The sequence below is a fragment of the Nematostella vectensis genome, chromosome 9 (assembly GCF_932526225.1).
Source record: "Nematostella vectensis chromosome 9, jaNemVect1.1, whole genome shotgun sequence".
Classification (NCBI taxonomy): Eukaryota; Metazoa; Cnidaria; class Anthozoa; order Actiniaria; family Edwardsiidae; genus Nematostella; species Nematostella vectensis.
Genome location: NC_064042.1, coordinates 2,661,448 through 2,676,273, shown reverse-complemented (window position 1 = coordinate 2,676,273; position 14,826 = coordinate 2,661,448). Strand labels below are relative to the sequence as shown.

Below are 14,826 nucleotides of genomic sequence, written 5' to 3'. Positions count from 1 at the left end.
GGTCAGCGGATTTTCTTAGTGACGACTTCCCGTAAACAAAACAGACTCAATCAAGAAATACACATGGCACTGTCAGAAAAATCTACTCTTCTTTATAATAAGCGCCTTTACAAATAAATAACCTAGATACTAAGCCAATCTGACTTTGAATAGACTAATCCTTCATGACAACGATTCATATAAATATATGAATAAATGAAGATAAACAAAAGAACCTCCTTCAAGATTGATACTTCATGTAAGAAAACGTAGTATACTTTATGAGAGCGAAGATTGTACATTGGTACCCTCAAAGTATCATTCCAAAAGTCCCTTGAGAGGCCTCGTCATTGCTGTCAATAGGCCCTACCCCAATAAGACCAGAAAATAGGCGGGACTTAAAGTGATTGACACCTGTCAGCCCAATCAGAGCGCTGGATTTCAAATAACAATTGCAAATTATGACGTTGGCAACGAGTCCGTTTATTACAACAAACCGGTGGCAAGAAATTCAGTCTACGGAAATACGCAGAGCCAACCGGAGTTCATTGTTCAAGGGAGTTAAATTTATATCTTAAAAATGAGAGAAATCGTGCATTGCCAAGCCGGACAGTGTGGAAATCAGATCGGAGCCAAGGTAGATAGAATTAAAGCGTATTGTCAACTGTGCGTTTATTCAAAAGAGCGGTTTGCCGTCGCGCTTGTTTCTCGAAATTGATTTTGCTGCTATTATTTCTCCAGTTTTGGGAGGTTATCTCCGACGAACATGGCATTGATCCCACCGGTACCTACCACGGAGACTCCGACCTCCAGTTGGAGAGAATCAACGTTTACTACAACGAGGCAACCGGTAAGTTTTTGTATTTCAAAATTCAAACCCGACTGACAAATTTGCTGGACTTTGCACTCAACTTGTCTTTTCTCGCTTTTAGGCGGCAAATATGTCCCCAGGGCTATCTTAGTCGATTTGGAACCAGGGACTATGGATTCCGTTCGATCAGGACCATTTGGACAGATATTCAGACCCGATAACTTCGTTTTCGGTACGTACTGTACAATGCCATCCATAATTAATACGCGTTTCACTTTGAATTTTATTCATTCAGTCATGCCACCTTTTGTAAAAAATAAACAGAGTGTTGTTCTGTTCTGATTTATTTTAATATCTTTTTTAGGGCAAAGTGGTGCCGGAAACAATTGGGCAAAGGGTCACTACACCGAAGGCGCAGAATTAGTCGATTCTGTCCTCGATGTCGTCCGAAAAGAGGCCGAAAGCTGCGATTGTTTGCAAGGATTTCAGCTCACCCACTCCCTTGGTGGAGGGACTGGCTCGGGCATGGGGACCCTGCTCATTTCAAAGATCCGTGAAGAATATCCCGACAGAATCATGAATACTTTCAGTGTTGTCCCGTCTCCGAAAGTATCTGACACCGTTGTTGAACCGTACAACGCTACACTGTCAGTCCATCAGCTGGTCGAAAACACCGACGAGACCTACTGCATCGACAACGAAGCTCTGTATGATATTTGCTTCCGTACTCTCAAACTCACTACACCCACTTACGGCGATCTCAACCATCTCGTGTCGGCTACCATGAGCGGTGTCACAACATGCCTGCGATTCCCTGGACAGGTAAAGTATACGAAATTCATTATTTTAGCGTCTCACGTAAAATTGTGTTTGATGGGCAAGGCCCTAAATTTTCTTTGTCTGTAATGTAGCAGGTGTGAATAGGCTAGTATTTAAATTCCCAGACATGAAATAGGATTAAAACCGTTTTTTGTGTGAGTTGTGTCGTATTAGAATATGAAATCTAAATTTCGATATATTTTGTGTTTTCTATAGCTGAATGCTGACCTGAGGAAACTGGCAGTCAACATGGTACCCTTCCCTCGTCTCCACTTCTTCATGCCTGGCTTCGCTCCCCTCACCAGCCGTGGCTCCCAGCAGTACAGAGCCCTGACCGTCCCTGAGCTCACCCAACAGATGTTTGATGCCAAGAACATGATGGCTGCTTGTGACCCACGCCACGGCCGCTACCTCACTGTTGCTGCCATGTTCCGTGGCCGCATGTCGATGAAGGAAGTTGATGAGCAGATGCTGAACGTGCAGAACAAGAACAGCTCATACTTTGTTGAATGGATCCCCAACAATGTGAAGACCGCTGTTTGTGACATCCCACCACGTGGTCTCAAAATGTCTGCTACCTTCATTGGCAACAGCACTGCCATCCAGGAGCTGTTCAAGCGCATCAGCGAGCAGTTTACCGCTATGTTCAGGCGCAAGGCTTTCTTGCATTGGTACACTGGTGAGGGTATGGATGAGATGGAGTTCACTGAGGCTGAGTCCAACATGAATGACTTGGTGTCTGAGTACCAGCAATACCAGGATGCTACCGCAGAGGAAGAGGGAGAGTTTGATGAGGAAGAGGAAGAAGGCGAGGCTGCATAAGATGTCCCTCCCACCCAGCTTTCTGCTGATTGTAACTGTTGAAGAGCACAACAATAATAAAGTTTAACTAAATAAATAATTTCTTATTTATGTGTCAAGTTCTTCCGGGCTTCCTTCCATACATCCCCTGGCTCCATCTAGCTGACGTCTGGTCTCTTTTGCAGCCATCCAGGACTTGTCAAGTGCTGCCTAGCATGAAAAATCCAAAATGGCTGTAAGAGAGACTAGCTGAAGTCTGGTGTTGCAAAAAATTAATACCCCCTCCCCCCCCCCCTCCTCTTTTTCCCTCTATGTATACCATAGCTATCAACCCAACTTAGACATAAATCAGGTGAAATACAGTAAATATGTGAAAAAAAACAAGATCCAATGCTGGTAAATACAGAGAATGTTTGAACATTCTCCCCAAAATTAGGCTGGTGATGAGATCCAAAATCTTGTGACACCCGCCTAATGTGGGTAAGTTGACACCTATGCCTACACACGCGACGCTTTTTGATGTGCTACGAGGGTACTGAAGATATGAGACAGGTGTGCAGTAGTCTTAGAAACTACAACAAATTATGAAGTAGTCCTAAATAGTGAATGAAAGAGTTTCGGTACACTTCGCGTATCATATGTGAAGTACCTACTCGCAGATCGATGAAGTATTTGAAGTACCTAGCCCCCTCGAATACCGCTGCCAAACTGCTGAAGTGCTCACATCCAAGATGGCGAGCTTAGATATTCGACTGAAACGCGTGAACAAAATATTCCAAGATGGGGTAAGATGACCATATTATGTGTAGAGCACCTTGCTTTATCAGCACAACAACCTTATATTCCCCTCTTAGGGGTATGCATTGGTGCATGTAGGGCGTTAGAATTTTGCGACTTACCGGTGTTATTTGTTCCGGAAGTCCCATTCTTTTTTTGATTACTCATCTCTATAGTTGCCATATTCTTTCCTAATATGTAATCAAAAGATTAATGCCACAGATAGAGGAATTAGCCTGGAGTTGAAGCCTTAGTCATTCCTTGTAGTTGATATCCTTTGTAACCTTGCAACCCTTTAACCCCCCATTAATGTTCTGTCCAAAATTTGCATTAAGTCTGATAAAACCAAACCAATTTTGTAACACAGCTTGCATTTGTTTTGCAATGGCTTGGGAAAACCTTCTTCCAGTTTTGCTGATATGCATGTTCATATTTTGAATGCAAGCTTGCCAACTTGCTTTCACTTATTCTTTTCCAACACCAGGCAATATCATGCAAATGTTGTACAAATTTATCCCAATGATATAGGCCTTGTTTGCATCAAGCCTTTCCTTATTTCTGTTTTGTCTTTTCTGTTTGCAGGATCTCGTAAAAGGTGTAATTGTGGTTCAGAGTAAAGGAGAACTGTCTCATAATGGCATGACCCTTTTCATGGAGGGATCTGTCAACCTTCAACTGAGTGCTAAAAGTGTAGGTGTGTTGGAAGCATTCTACAACTCACTCAAACCAATACAACTTGTCAATTATACTGTTGATATACTCAAACCTGGAAAACTATATCCTTTACCAATAATTAGAGTTAGCTTTAATTAGGAAGAAGAGGGGAAGAAGAGGTCTACTTAAAAAATATCAATGCAAAAGATATCTGTGGTAATCCAGGATGGGTTCCATGGGATCAAGAGATCCATGGGAACCGGCCATATCCATAGTAGCAGTCAATTAAGGGCTTGAAGATTTGGTATAGTTTTCATAAACTGATCGACCCTTTAATAGCAGTTTAGTAGCAGTTTTAATAGAGCAAACTTCAAGGCAATTCTTCCTGTTTTTCTTGTTGCCCCTCTCCTACCTCTATTTTTCTTGTACATGGTTTATGTGGTACTCTAACCCATAATCTCAAAGAAATCTCAATAAGTTTTACATGTTCACCATAAACCAGGTCCAGTGCTGTTAAATAAGGAGAGTGGGTCATGAGGTCAATAATTTAGGTAGGACGAGTCTGGGGACCATGGACACAATGTCAAAGTGGAAGGGCTAAAGATTTGGCCAATACAAACAAGTATATATCTGGAGCCCTAAAAAAATCAACCCAAGCCAAAAAATGGTAGGGCTTTAGCACTACCAGCCCCTCCATCTTGCTTACCTTGATTGTACTTTTTAATTATATACTTTATTTCTGCAAATGTTTGGTTTCAATGGTCTGACCTTGACTGTAATGTTCACACCTAATGGCAAGACTGAAATTCCATTTGAGATCCCCCTCAAGCCTAAAGGAACAAGGCCTTTATATGAGACATACCATGGGGTGTTTGTGAATATTCAGGTAAGGTTTGTACAAGTGGTATAACTAGAAAGACTGCATGCAGACCAGCTGTAGAAAAACTAGATGGTCTGCTTAGGTGTGGTGTAGACAAGCTTTGAATCAACACAAAGTTGAAAAAGAATGTTGAATGCCTCTATAAAACAGAGTAAATGTGTTACTCTGTTTTACAGAGGTGTACAACATAATTTTCAACCTTGTGCTGATTCAAGGTTTTTAGAAGGTTTCCAGATCAAGATGAATTATACCCCCATTTCAAAAAATCTTGATTTGCATAACAATGTAATTATATTCTATACAGTATTACTTGAGATGTGAAATGAAAAGATCATTACTGAACAAGGATCTTCAGTGTCAAGCAGAGTTTATTGTGGAAAATAAAGTATGTGCAGTTGATGATATCATGATTAAATTACATGCTTTTTGTGTGGTAGCAGTAGCTGTTTGTAAACATGATAACAGTGATATTGTTTCATTACAGAGCCAAGGAAAACCTGATAATAAACCCGTCTTATTTACTATAACTCCTGAATCGCTAGAAAACATAAAAGATGTAAGTATATTGCCTCTTTTCCTCTGGATTATTTTTCAGAGAATATTCTAATTTTTTGCTTTAGTGATTCTGTTTGAATAAACTAATGACTTGAGCAAGTTTTCTTTGGCTTAAGTATTGAGAAGAGTTGGTGATGATACAGAATTAGCAATATCTTAAGCTTCAAATGAAATATTTGAAAATACCTTGTAACTCTGTGTAATGTCTAATTTTAATGTTTTGCAAACTAGTAGTCAAATTTAGTCAAATTAGAACTGATCTGTTGTTGCTCACTAGCAATAAGTGCTCACCCTAGAAAAGTACAGGTGCATACTCAGGATTGGCTGAAGGGAGAGGGGGGGTGCGCAGTCAACAAAAAGATCTCTTTTTTGTGTGCTTCTGTCCTCCAATAGATGCACAGATGACGTCGCAGCGGGTCATGAACAAAAAAGAATGCACGAAAAGCGATCTAGATTTAAGGGAGAGCATGTGCATGCTGGCACTTGGGGGGGGGGGGGGGGGGTGGGGCATCCTCTAATAACACATGACCAATCAGTTGTTTTATAATCATAGGTATCGTATGGAGAAGGGCAGTATTTCATGATCCTTCAATGAGAAATGATCCTGTTTATGGGTGGCCAATGGAGGGGGGGGGGGGGTGAACACACTGAGCACCCCCTGTGATTGCACTGGAAACACAGTACAGGGTTTCTCTTATGTCAGAATTTGGTTACAAATTCACAGTACCATGATCTAACACTCCTCACTAAGCTATCCTCACTCCTCTACATTTTGTTTGTACCCCAATTGTCCATAAAAAAATCTTATCTTCCTCCACAGAAACCCAAAGTTCCAAAGTTCCTTGTAAAAGGCCAACTGGACACTGCTGTATGCAGCATTCTGAAGCCTATTACAGGAGAGGTAATGATACTGTGGGGAATATTGGTCCTCACGTCTGCTGATCTGTTCAGTTCAACACAACTCGAAGAAAATTTTTTTATGGATCTGTGATCCTGCATGCTTTCATAATCTGCTCAATTTTCTCTTAACCCATTGACTCCTGGCTATTTTTGAGCTGAATTTACAAAAAACAGACTGAAAACAGATACCTCCCCCCCTATTCCGAGTTTTATACAGCCCGTCAAAGTCAAACACAGCTGCACCTAGTCAGCAGTATCCAAGCTTTCCAACAGTGCTTTGCGGTCCCCACTTTTAATCCCTCGTCGTTGTGCTGAAGCTAGCACAAGTTGATGGTTGCTTGTATTTTTCATCAAAAATACAGCTATGAGCATATTAGGAGAGTGTCTCAGGACATCATGAAGTCTATTGGGGCATAATTAAGTGCTTTGCTTATGGATATTTGCAAGCAAAGGTGGATTCATGATGATTTTTTCTTGTTTGGCTTTGCCTGGATGAGAAAATAATTTTCTAATGAATCACCCAAGCTCTCCTAAATGCTGTCTTTTCTGAAACCAAATTGATTCCAAAATTGTTTACACTGCTATTCTGGGTCTGTATGAGCTGGAATTGATTTGTTTGGCTTCGGGATGAAAAGACGCATAAAAAACCATCTGACTTTGGGGAGAGGAGTGTTGACCGGCCCTCCCCTCGTGTTATCCCCCCCCTGGATCTCCCAGAATGCTTTGCAATCCGTAAAGGCATCTTTCGTGGTTTTACAAGCCTTCAAGGAGTGTTTTGAGGCCATGGAAATGAACCTGGAGGATCAGAATAAAGGTATCTATTTGTGTCTTGAGCTGTGTTTGCTGATCTCTCTCCCTTGTGTGGTATTTTGAGCGTTTTATTGAGAGGAGTGATTCTGTTTTTCTTTCCTTGTTTGTTTTGAAATTTGTTAAAGAACCTTTGCTATTATTTGGCTTAAGAGTAGTTGCCAACACCTTGGTTGGATGCATATCTTCAAGAACATTTATCCCTTAGACTGATGCCTGAGTATCTTCATTTTTGTTGTGTTTATTTTGCATTTATGAATTTTTTGGGTTGTGGGTACTTCTCAAAGCCGGTACAGGCCGGTTGAGGGGTCAATGTGTTAACATCCATAACCCATGCAATATTTAGAGCAGACTGCTGATTCTCAAGCCTTTTACCCAAAATTTGCTGATATAGAAATATAGAAATGGGCCTAACCTACTAGGTAGAGGGGTTTCTAATAGATTATCCCAATTCCTCAGTTTAGACTTTGGGATGTCCATGTCTGTAAACATAGGATATCTACAGGGCAACTGTTAGTACTTATTTTTTTAGATGGAAATTAGAATTTAATGTATAATCACAAAAACTATTCATTATGGTTTTGAGTCAATCCACATTAGCTCAGTTTGTTATGATACAAGGTCAGGTTTTATTTGCTATCTTTCAGTTAACTGTGATTGAGTCAGACACACCCATTAGATCCATAGAGCTACAGCTGGTGCGAGTAGAGACGTGTGGTAAGTATAAATGAGTTAAGAAGATAAGGCAATAATTTTCAACATATTTTAAAAGTTTGTTTAAAGTACTCACTTCGCATTAATGACCTGTGTAGTATGATTTTCCATAAATTATGTTTCCAACCTTTTTCCCCTTGTTTCTCCAGCTTGTCCCATTTATAATGTTTGTTTTCTGAACTTTCTGTCAAAGCCAATGAAAATGCTTGCTACACCTGTATTCTATCAAAAATATTATTTGTACAAACATTTCCCCCCTTTTTTTTTCATTTTTAGGCTGTGCTGAAGGGTACTCCAAAGATGGTTTGTACTCATTAAACTTAATTAGCAGAGTTTTATTTGCCTTAATAAAATTCTTACACATGTAGCTTACATTCATCTGTCTTACAGCAACAGAAATACAGAATATCCAAGTAAGTGTATGGCTACCTCAGTTTGTTTCGGCAGGGCAGAGATATGACCCTTCTGGTCATTATCCCCTCCTCTTCTCTTCCCTGGCCCCTATAGCAACTACGGCCCTGTTTGGTCCATATTAACCCTATCAGACTGGGATTTTTTTAGCTGTCTGTGACGGGGGGGGGGGGGGGGGGGGGCTAAAAGGCCCTTCCTCTGTATTACTTGAACCGCTTAGGCTATAACCATCAAACTTACAGACAATGATCACCAGCATGCTAAGAATCACCACGCCCTATTTTGGGTGTGGCCGAATCAATTATGACGTCACAGTGACGTCATAAATACGATTTTTAGCTATTCTTTCAAATTTTGTCTAAATTATCAGATATCAGGTTTAAATCATTTTGCATCGTTCGGATATATCAGAATCAACGTTTTTACAGCTTTACATTGAAGGTAATAAAAACGTTTATAATCAATTTTTTTGTAAGAATTTCCGCCATCTTGGGCCACCATCTTGGATCCGCCATCTTGGATTCTTATGAAAAAAAAATCTGGAATTATTACAGAAAAAAAGTATTTGCATGCATGTATTACTGCTCCTAGTAATAATAGATGCATATTATTATATGGCTACGATGGTACACGAGATGCGATTGGCTAATTGATAGTCGTGACATTCCCATATTGCCTGCTATGAGGGCATCACGGAATTCCATATTGTCTTCGAAAATATGTTCAAAATGTCTTATGTTTTTTTGCATTTTTTTCCACCTTCAAACTGCAAAATGAGCTAAAGCGAACATTTCAGTAGCAAATTCTACCACCCAGAAGAGACAGAAATGGTTGGTTGGTGGGTGGCCTTTTTTTGTATTCAGAGCGGGAAATTTTGCGAGCTTTTTTGTGTTGTTTTGTTCGGTTGCACGAATTTTGCTCAAACAAAATCGACCAAAAAACCAAAGCCATAAAAAAAAAAACAAGGAACAAACAGGTCTTAAAGTTGATAATGTGAGAGGACGAGCACTTGGAATGAGTTGGGGTTTTATTATCCTGAAGAGATTTAAAAGGAAAATTTTGAGAAGAAAAACAATAACTTATGACAAGCAGGTGAGTGCCACCTATAGCCAAAAAATACAAAGTTTATTTATATCGGACAATAGGGGCGTAGCCAGGGGGTGGCCCTGGGCCCCCCCGTTTAGCAGCCAAAAATACAGTAAATGCATGAGACATTATCTAAAATACAGGAGAAAATGTCTTGAAAGGACCTTTTGGGCCCCCTCCTGTTAAAAATCCTGGCTACGCCGCTGGACAAACAAACAAATAGATAAATAACAAGGGGTGTAGAGACCCACAAAGGCTCTTCAAGATAAGTACTACATGTTATTTGTAAATGCAAGATTTCCATCAAACCATAAAGGAGCACAAAGCGATTGGCCTTTTAACTTTTTTTCAGAAGTTTGTTCTCTACATACCGTGGAGTTTTTGAACTGAACAGTCCATTCATGCCGTGAAGACTGACATCTGAGCTTTCTTTGTTATTGTTTGGATCAACATCACCTATAATAAAACCTGTTGCTTCCAAAAGGTGCAAATAGGAAGAAAATAGTCCGAAAAGTCGTTCAATTACTAAATCAGGCGTGATACAGAGTCAAAATCAACAATGAACAGTGCTCTGATGACCATTCTTTTTTTTACATCTGAAGTGCTACTAAAAACAACATATTTCTATCTTTTTACTCCTATAGGTCTATTTGGAATGTTGTCTGTCTCTTATCTTTTCACTCATTTACATTTTTGATTTGGCAGCGCGCGAGTGTTTCTTGTTTTCCCGATTTTTTGAAATTTATTGATAAACTAATCGATATTCGCACGAAAGTTGATTTGTTTTCTTGTCATTGTTATTTTAAAAAGCCATCATAAACAACTTACTAACCTTGACTGATAAACAGGACCAAAATAGGAAACATTCACTAACTACTTTTTAGTTTTGGGGAACTTGTGTGAACAAACGGTTGCCATGGTAAGCATGGTAGCTGCTATGGTTCAGAAGTTATAGCAATTTTCCCGGAGGGGGGCATAAACAGCCCCCCTCCCCCCCCAGGCTGAATAGGGTTAGCAGGCCTAATAGACCTTACAATAATAGACCCTAGAATCAACGCTGATTAGGGTTGGACCCCCCTTCTTTGCAAGAGTCTTATCTAAAATTCACATGCTAATCTGTACCCCCCCAACTCCAAACAATTAACTGTGTTTCTTAGTATGAGTGTGTTCATAATAACATTTCTCTTTCCGAACAGATTGCAGAGGGTGACGTCTGCCGGGGTCTAATTATACCACTCTACATGATTTTTCCTCGTCTCTTTACTTGTCCAACACTGGCCACGCCGAACTTTAAAGTTGGTGAGTTATGATGTGGAGGTGGTAACACAGTCAACTTTTTCCTTTTTTGGGGGTGGGGGGTGGGATCCACCCCTCCCTAAATATCTAAAATCAGTCAAAGTTTGGATTCAATGCTCCTGTAAGTAGATTTGTCAACTTACAAGAGTGTTCCCTAAGTGGACTTGGTCTGGCACTTACTTGGTAATTTGTATTAATTTCTTTAGAATTTGAAGTCAACATTGTCATAGTTCTCAGCGATGACAACCTGATCACTGAAAACTTCCCAATCAAGATTGTACGTTATTAGATCAACAGGAGTTGATGGAACTGTATAATGGTAACATTTTACTGGTAGATGAGTTATTGGCAACAAGTGCTATATCTTGATTACTGAAACTCTGTAAATGTCATAAATGAAACAAATTTTATATATATTAGAAATAATACCCTTTTCAAACTTTTTTAAACTTCTGAAAGTATTTTTTCCTTTTAACCCCTACTTTCCTTTTCTTCTTATCTGCAAACACTGGCTGTATCCCACCCCCCTCATCCTTCCCCTCACAAGAATTACCTCAGTTGAATTCCAACTCCTCTACTGTGCTCCTTCCCTCCACTCCCCCCCCCCCCCCCCGTGTTGATTAGTTTATATCAGATACTCCATAGATCCTCATCATACGCATACCTCCCCCATATTCACATTATCATTATCCGCATACACCCGCCCCCCGACCAACACTCCACTGCGCTTCCCTATCACCGCCACCACCACCACCACTGCATTTTCCTACCCCCCTCCCTCCACGAGAGTGCTGACTGATTTATATCAGAGATTCCGTGGATCTGTCCATTAGATATCCTCATCACCATCCGCATACAACCCTCTACTGCATTTTCCTACCCCCCCTCCCTCCACGAGAGTGCTGACTGATTTATATCAGAGATTCCGTGGATCTGTCCATTAGATATCCTCATCACCATCCGCATACAACCCTCTACTGCATTTTCCTACCCCCCTCCCTCCACAAGAGTGCTGACTGATTTATATCAGAGATTCCGTGGATCTGTCCATCAGATCTCCTCATCACCATCCGCATACAACCCTCTACTGCATTTTCCTACCCCCCTCCCTCCACAAGAGTGCTGACTGATTTATATCAGAGATTCCGTGGATCTGTCCATCAGATCTCCTCATCACCATCCGCATACAACCCTCTACTGCATTTTCCTACCCCCCTCCCTCCACAAGAGTGCTGACTGATTTATATCAGAGATTCCGTGGATCTGTCCATCAGATCTCCTCATCACCATCCGCATACAACCCTCTACTGCATTTTCCTACCCCCCCTCCCTCCACGAGAGTGCTGACTGATTTATATCAGAGATTCCGTGGATCTGTCCATCAGATCTCCTCATCACCATCCGCATACAACCCTCTACTGCATTTTCCTACCCCCCCCCCTCCCTCCACGAGAGTGCTGACTGATTTATATCAGAGATTCCGTGGATCTGTCCATCAGATCTCCTCATCACCATCCGCATACAACCCTCTACTGCATTTTCCTACCCCCCCTCCCTCCACGAGAGTGCTGACTGATTTATATCAGAGATTCCGTGGATCTGTCCATCAGATCTCCTCATCACCATCCGCATACAACCCTCTACTGCATTTTCCTACCCCCCTCCCTCCACAAGAGTGCTGACTTATTTATATCAGAGATTCCGTGGATCTGTCCATCAGATCTCCTCATCACCATCCGCATACAACCCTCTACTGCATTTTCCTACCCCCCTCCCTCCACAAGAGTGCTGACTGATTTATATCAGAGATTCCGTGGATCTGTCCATCAGATCTCCTCATCACCATCCGCATACAACCCTCTACTGCATTTTCCTACCCCCCTCCCTCCACAAGAGTGCTGACTGATTTATATCAGAGATTCCGTGGATCTGTCCATTAGATATCCTCATCACCATCCGCATACAACCCTCTTATGCATTTTCCTACCCCCCCGTATAAGAGTGCTGATTGATTAAGGTCAGAGATTCCGTGGGTCTGCCCAGATCCCTTCATCATCATCCGCATAAAGCCTCCTGCCGACCACTTCTCCACTGCGATCTCTTATCGGCGGATGTCGCACTTGGTCCGTTAACATAGGTGTCAGTAGACGAACAGGCTTTCTCCCTCCAAACGCCGTATGGCGGTACACCCCATGCCTCGACACCTCCATCACACTTTCTATCAACTCCACGACTGACTCGTAGCCCTGGTCTCCGTGGCTCAAATGGAAGCACCCGTTTGTATACATGACTCGGACGTGGATCGTGGTAGACTGCGAACGCACGCTGACCACCAAAAGGTCGAACGAGTTCGTACTGTCCCGCACGAGGAAGCTTCCATCGGGTCGTCCCGCGAGAACCTGCTCGGCGTCTTCGTAACGCATTGCGCCCCAAAACCACCCCTGCTCCGATAAGTTCATGAACCCCCTCGATAGATCCCGTGTTTGGGAATCAAGCGACTTAGATTTCTCTTCTTTGCTTATTCCATGACTATCTGGGCGATTTGACTCCAGGGATTTTGACTTGGCTAAGGAAATTCCCGGCGTGCACTTATTGTTTTTATCTAATGTATAGTCCTGTTTGATATTTTCGTAATCCTCGATACATTCTTCTGGATTGTCATAATAGTTTTCCGCCTTTTGAATTTTCCAATCTTCATAGAGCTCGTCTTTCTCTTCCTGAAATCGCAGCCCATCTGAGGTAGCACTGGAATTACTTTTCTTTTTTGCATAGTATTTGATGATCTCCTCCACGGGTACAAAATCCGACGATTCATCATAGTCGCCATCCGAATCCACGGAATTCAGGTCCTCTTTGCCGCTGCCTTGAGCTGTCTTTGAATGAGGATCTTCATCATCTGAGTGGGTGACGTGAAGAATGTCATCAAAGCTGACCAAATTATACGCCATTATTAACCAAGTTCTCACGCAAGCCTCCGACTCTTGTCCCTTTCAGAAATATAATGCAATCCTTCCTCCTAAAAAGCTAATATTTCCCGGTTAAAGGCTTATTCATTTCCCTGGCAGCAAAAGCACTTGATGCGTCGCTGCATGCATAGGTGATTAAATTTAAAGAAGTAGAAATACAAACTTATGATTGTCAAAATATGTTTTTAAGTAATTGAGTAAAATTATCTTGTTCAAGTGTCATCTTGTGATTTTTTTCCCCTGCCCTTACCCATATAGGTGAATTTAAAAAGGTCATTTTGGTTTCGAGCTTGCTGGACCTTGAACGCTACTACCTACTATCTACTCGAAACTTCCAGGGCGTAACTCAATAGTTAAATCTTTCACTTTCTTGTGTAAATAAACATCTTGGACCAAGGGCGTAGAGCGTGGCCACCCTGTGGACCAAGTGCGTAGAGCGTGGGCCCCCTGTGGGCCAAGAACGCGCGCGGGTTTTTATTTTTTACTCAAGATTTAATTTATGCAACTAATATGTCTGCGGCTCTCTCGTGAGGTGTTTTGCTCGTGAGATGTATTTGTCTATGCCTGGGGGCTAGTTGTAGACTAGATGTGCACACACACCCATGAAATGATGATTTGCTGATGGTATGATATGGAAAACGATCGGGTTAATAGAAAATGACCAACTTTTTATACGTTCGAATCATTTACGAATAAAGTACAATTTTCGGTTCCTTCCAGTTTCACGTTTAAATGAATGCTATAGAATGCACATCCGCAAATTTCGGCGATTCTTAAAATCAATCGTAAAAAGTAATAAGTGTCAAAGAATAAGGTTTGGCCACAAACAAGAGACCATGATCTCTTGCCACAAAACGACTTGAAGTACATACTGTCCTAAAATTACTAGCATTTGTTAAATAAATTCTTGTGTTTTCTTTCTTGGGAAAAAAAATAGATAAATAAAAATCACACACAATATTACGCAGCTCGCACAGGATTCTGCTGGTTGTCAGAGCGTTTATGAGCATGGGCTACCTGTGGTAAATGATAAAAATGAACCCTATCAAGTGAACAAGTGAGTTTGATTTATTACAGTTTTTCAAGAACTTCTTTCTCGCTGTTTAATAAGATGGCGGAGAACGAATAGCAAGTTTCTCGAAGAGACGCGAGAGAAAAGCAGCAAAAACAAGATCAGTTTCCCGAAAGTTCCGGCTCAACCCGATCAGAAAGTGATTGAACTGAGGCTCAAACTTGCGATGGAGAATTGGGTGTGCTATCAATATCGAAGAAGACAAGCCATTTAAGTGCCAAGAGTGCGGAAGATTCATCGAGAAATCTATTTTTGTAGAGATTTATTCTAAAATGAATAACATTGGAAAGCCATTCGA

General features: G+C 41.3%; 3 protein-coding genes and 1 long non-coding RNA gene across 6 annotated transcripts; 2 read left to right on the top strand and 2 right to left on the bottom strand.

The window, feature by feature from the left end:
* The first annotated feature begins 456 nt into the window (after window positions 1-456).
* LOC5511664 (tubulin beta-4B chain) lies at window positions 457-2,507 on the top strand. Its single transcript, XM_001631958.3, has 5 exons — window positions 457-616; window positions 721-829; window positions 912-1,022; window positions 1,155-1,612; window positions 1,826-2,507. Exons 1-5 carry the CDS (start codon window positions 560-562, stop codon window positions 2,429-2,431), a joined length of 1,341 nt encoding a protein of 446 aa, XP_001632008.1. The 5' UTR covers window positions 457-559; the 3' UTR covers window positions 2,432-2,507.
* On the bottom strand, window positions 2,341-3,612 carry LOC125572151. 2 transcript variants are annotated; one of them, XR_007313611.1, is made up of 2 exons: window positions 3,310-3,612; window positions 2,341-2,620 (listed from the first exon to the last, which is right to left on the bottom strand). It is a non-coding gene; the product is annotated as an uncharacterized LOC125572151 (long non-coding RNA). The 2 variants fall into 2 exon arrangements; XR_007313610.1 differs by lacking the exon at window positions 3,310-3,612 and adding an exon at window positions 3,064-3,182.
* LOC5511665 (vacuolar protein sorting-associated protein 26C) lies at window positions 3,074-13,672 on the top strand. Of its 2 annotated transcripts, XM_048732068.1 has the most exons (12): window positions 3,074-3,195; window positions 3,770-3,963; window positions 4,628-4,727; window positions 5,026-5,106; window positions 5,206-5,277; window positions 6,097-6,177; window positions 7,631-7,700; window positions 7,974-8,000; window positions 8,088-8,110; window positions 10,391-10,493; window positions 10,697-10,809; window positions 13,263-13,672. In XM_048732068.1, exons 1-11 carry the CDS (start codon window positions 3,142-3,144, stop codon window positions 10,777-10,779), a joined length of 888 nt encoding a protein of 295 aa, XP_048588025.1. In that variant the 5' UTR covers window positions 3,074-3,141; the 3' UTR covers window positions 10,780-10,809; window positions 13,263-13,672. The 2 variants fall into 2 exon arrangements, with proteins under 2 accessions (XP_048588025.1, XP_048588024.1); XM_048732067.1 differs by lacking the exon at window positions 13,263-13,672 and having other exon boundaries at window positions 10,697-10,933.
* Window positions 12,179-13,438, bottom strand: LOC125572149. The gene has a single exon (XM_048732066.1). It carries the CDS (start codon window positions 13,436-13,438, stop codon window positions 12,509-12,511), a length of 930 nt encoding a protein of 309 aa, XP_048588023.1. The 3' UTR covers window positions 12,179-12,508.
* Window positions 13,673-14,826: the final 1,154 nt, after the last annotated feature.

Excerpts from the sequence above, each read along its gene's own strand:
- LOC125572149 (XM_048732066.1), bottom strand. The coding sequence starts at position 13,438 with ATGGCGTATAATTTGGTCAGCTTTGATGACATTCTTCACGTCACCCAC.
- LOC5511664 (XM_001631958.3), top strand. The coding sequence starts at position 560 with ATGAGAGAAATCGTGCATTGCCAAGCCGGACAGTGTGGAAATCAGATC. Across the intron at positions 830-911 it reads TTACTACAACGAGGCAACCG|GCGGCAAATATGTCCCCAGG; the intron begins GTAAGTTTTTGT and ends TCTCGCTTTTAG. Across the intron at positions 1,023-1,154 it reads ACCCGATAACTTCGTTTTCG|GGCAAAGTGGTGCCGGAAAC; the intron begins GTACGTACTGTA and ends TATCTTTTTTAG.
- LOC5511665 (XM_048732068.1), top strand. The coding sequence starts at position 3,142 with ATGGCGAGCTTAGATATTCGACTGAAACGCGTGAACAAAATATTCCAA. Across the intron at positions 3,196-3,769 it reads ACAAAATATTCCAAGATGGG|GATCTCGTAAAAGGTGTAAT; the intron begins GTAAGATGACCA and ends TTCTGTTTGCAG. Across the intron at positions 4,728-5,025 it reads GGGTGTTTGTGAATATTCAG|TATTACTTGAGATGTGAAAT; the intron begins GTAAGGTTTGTA and ends TATTCTATACAG.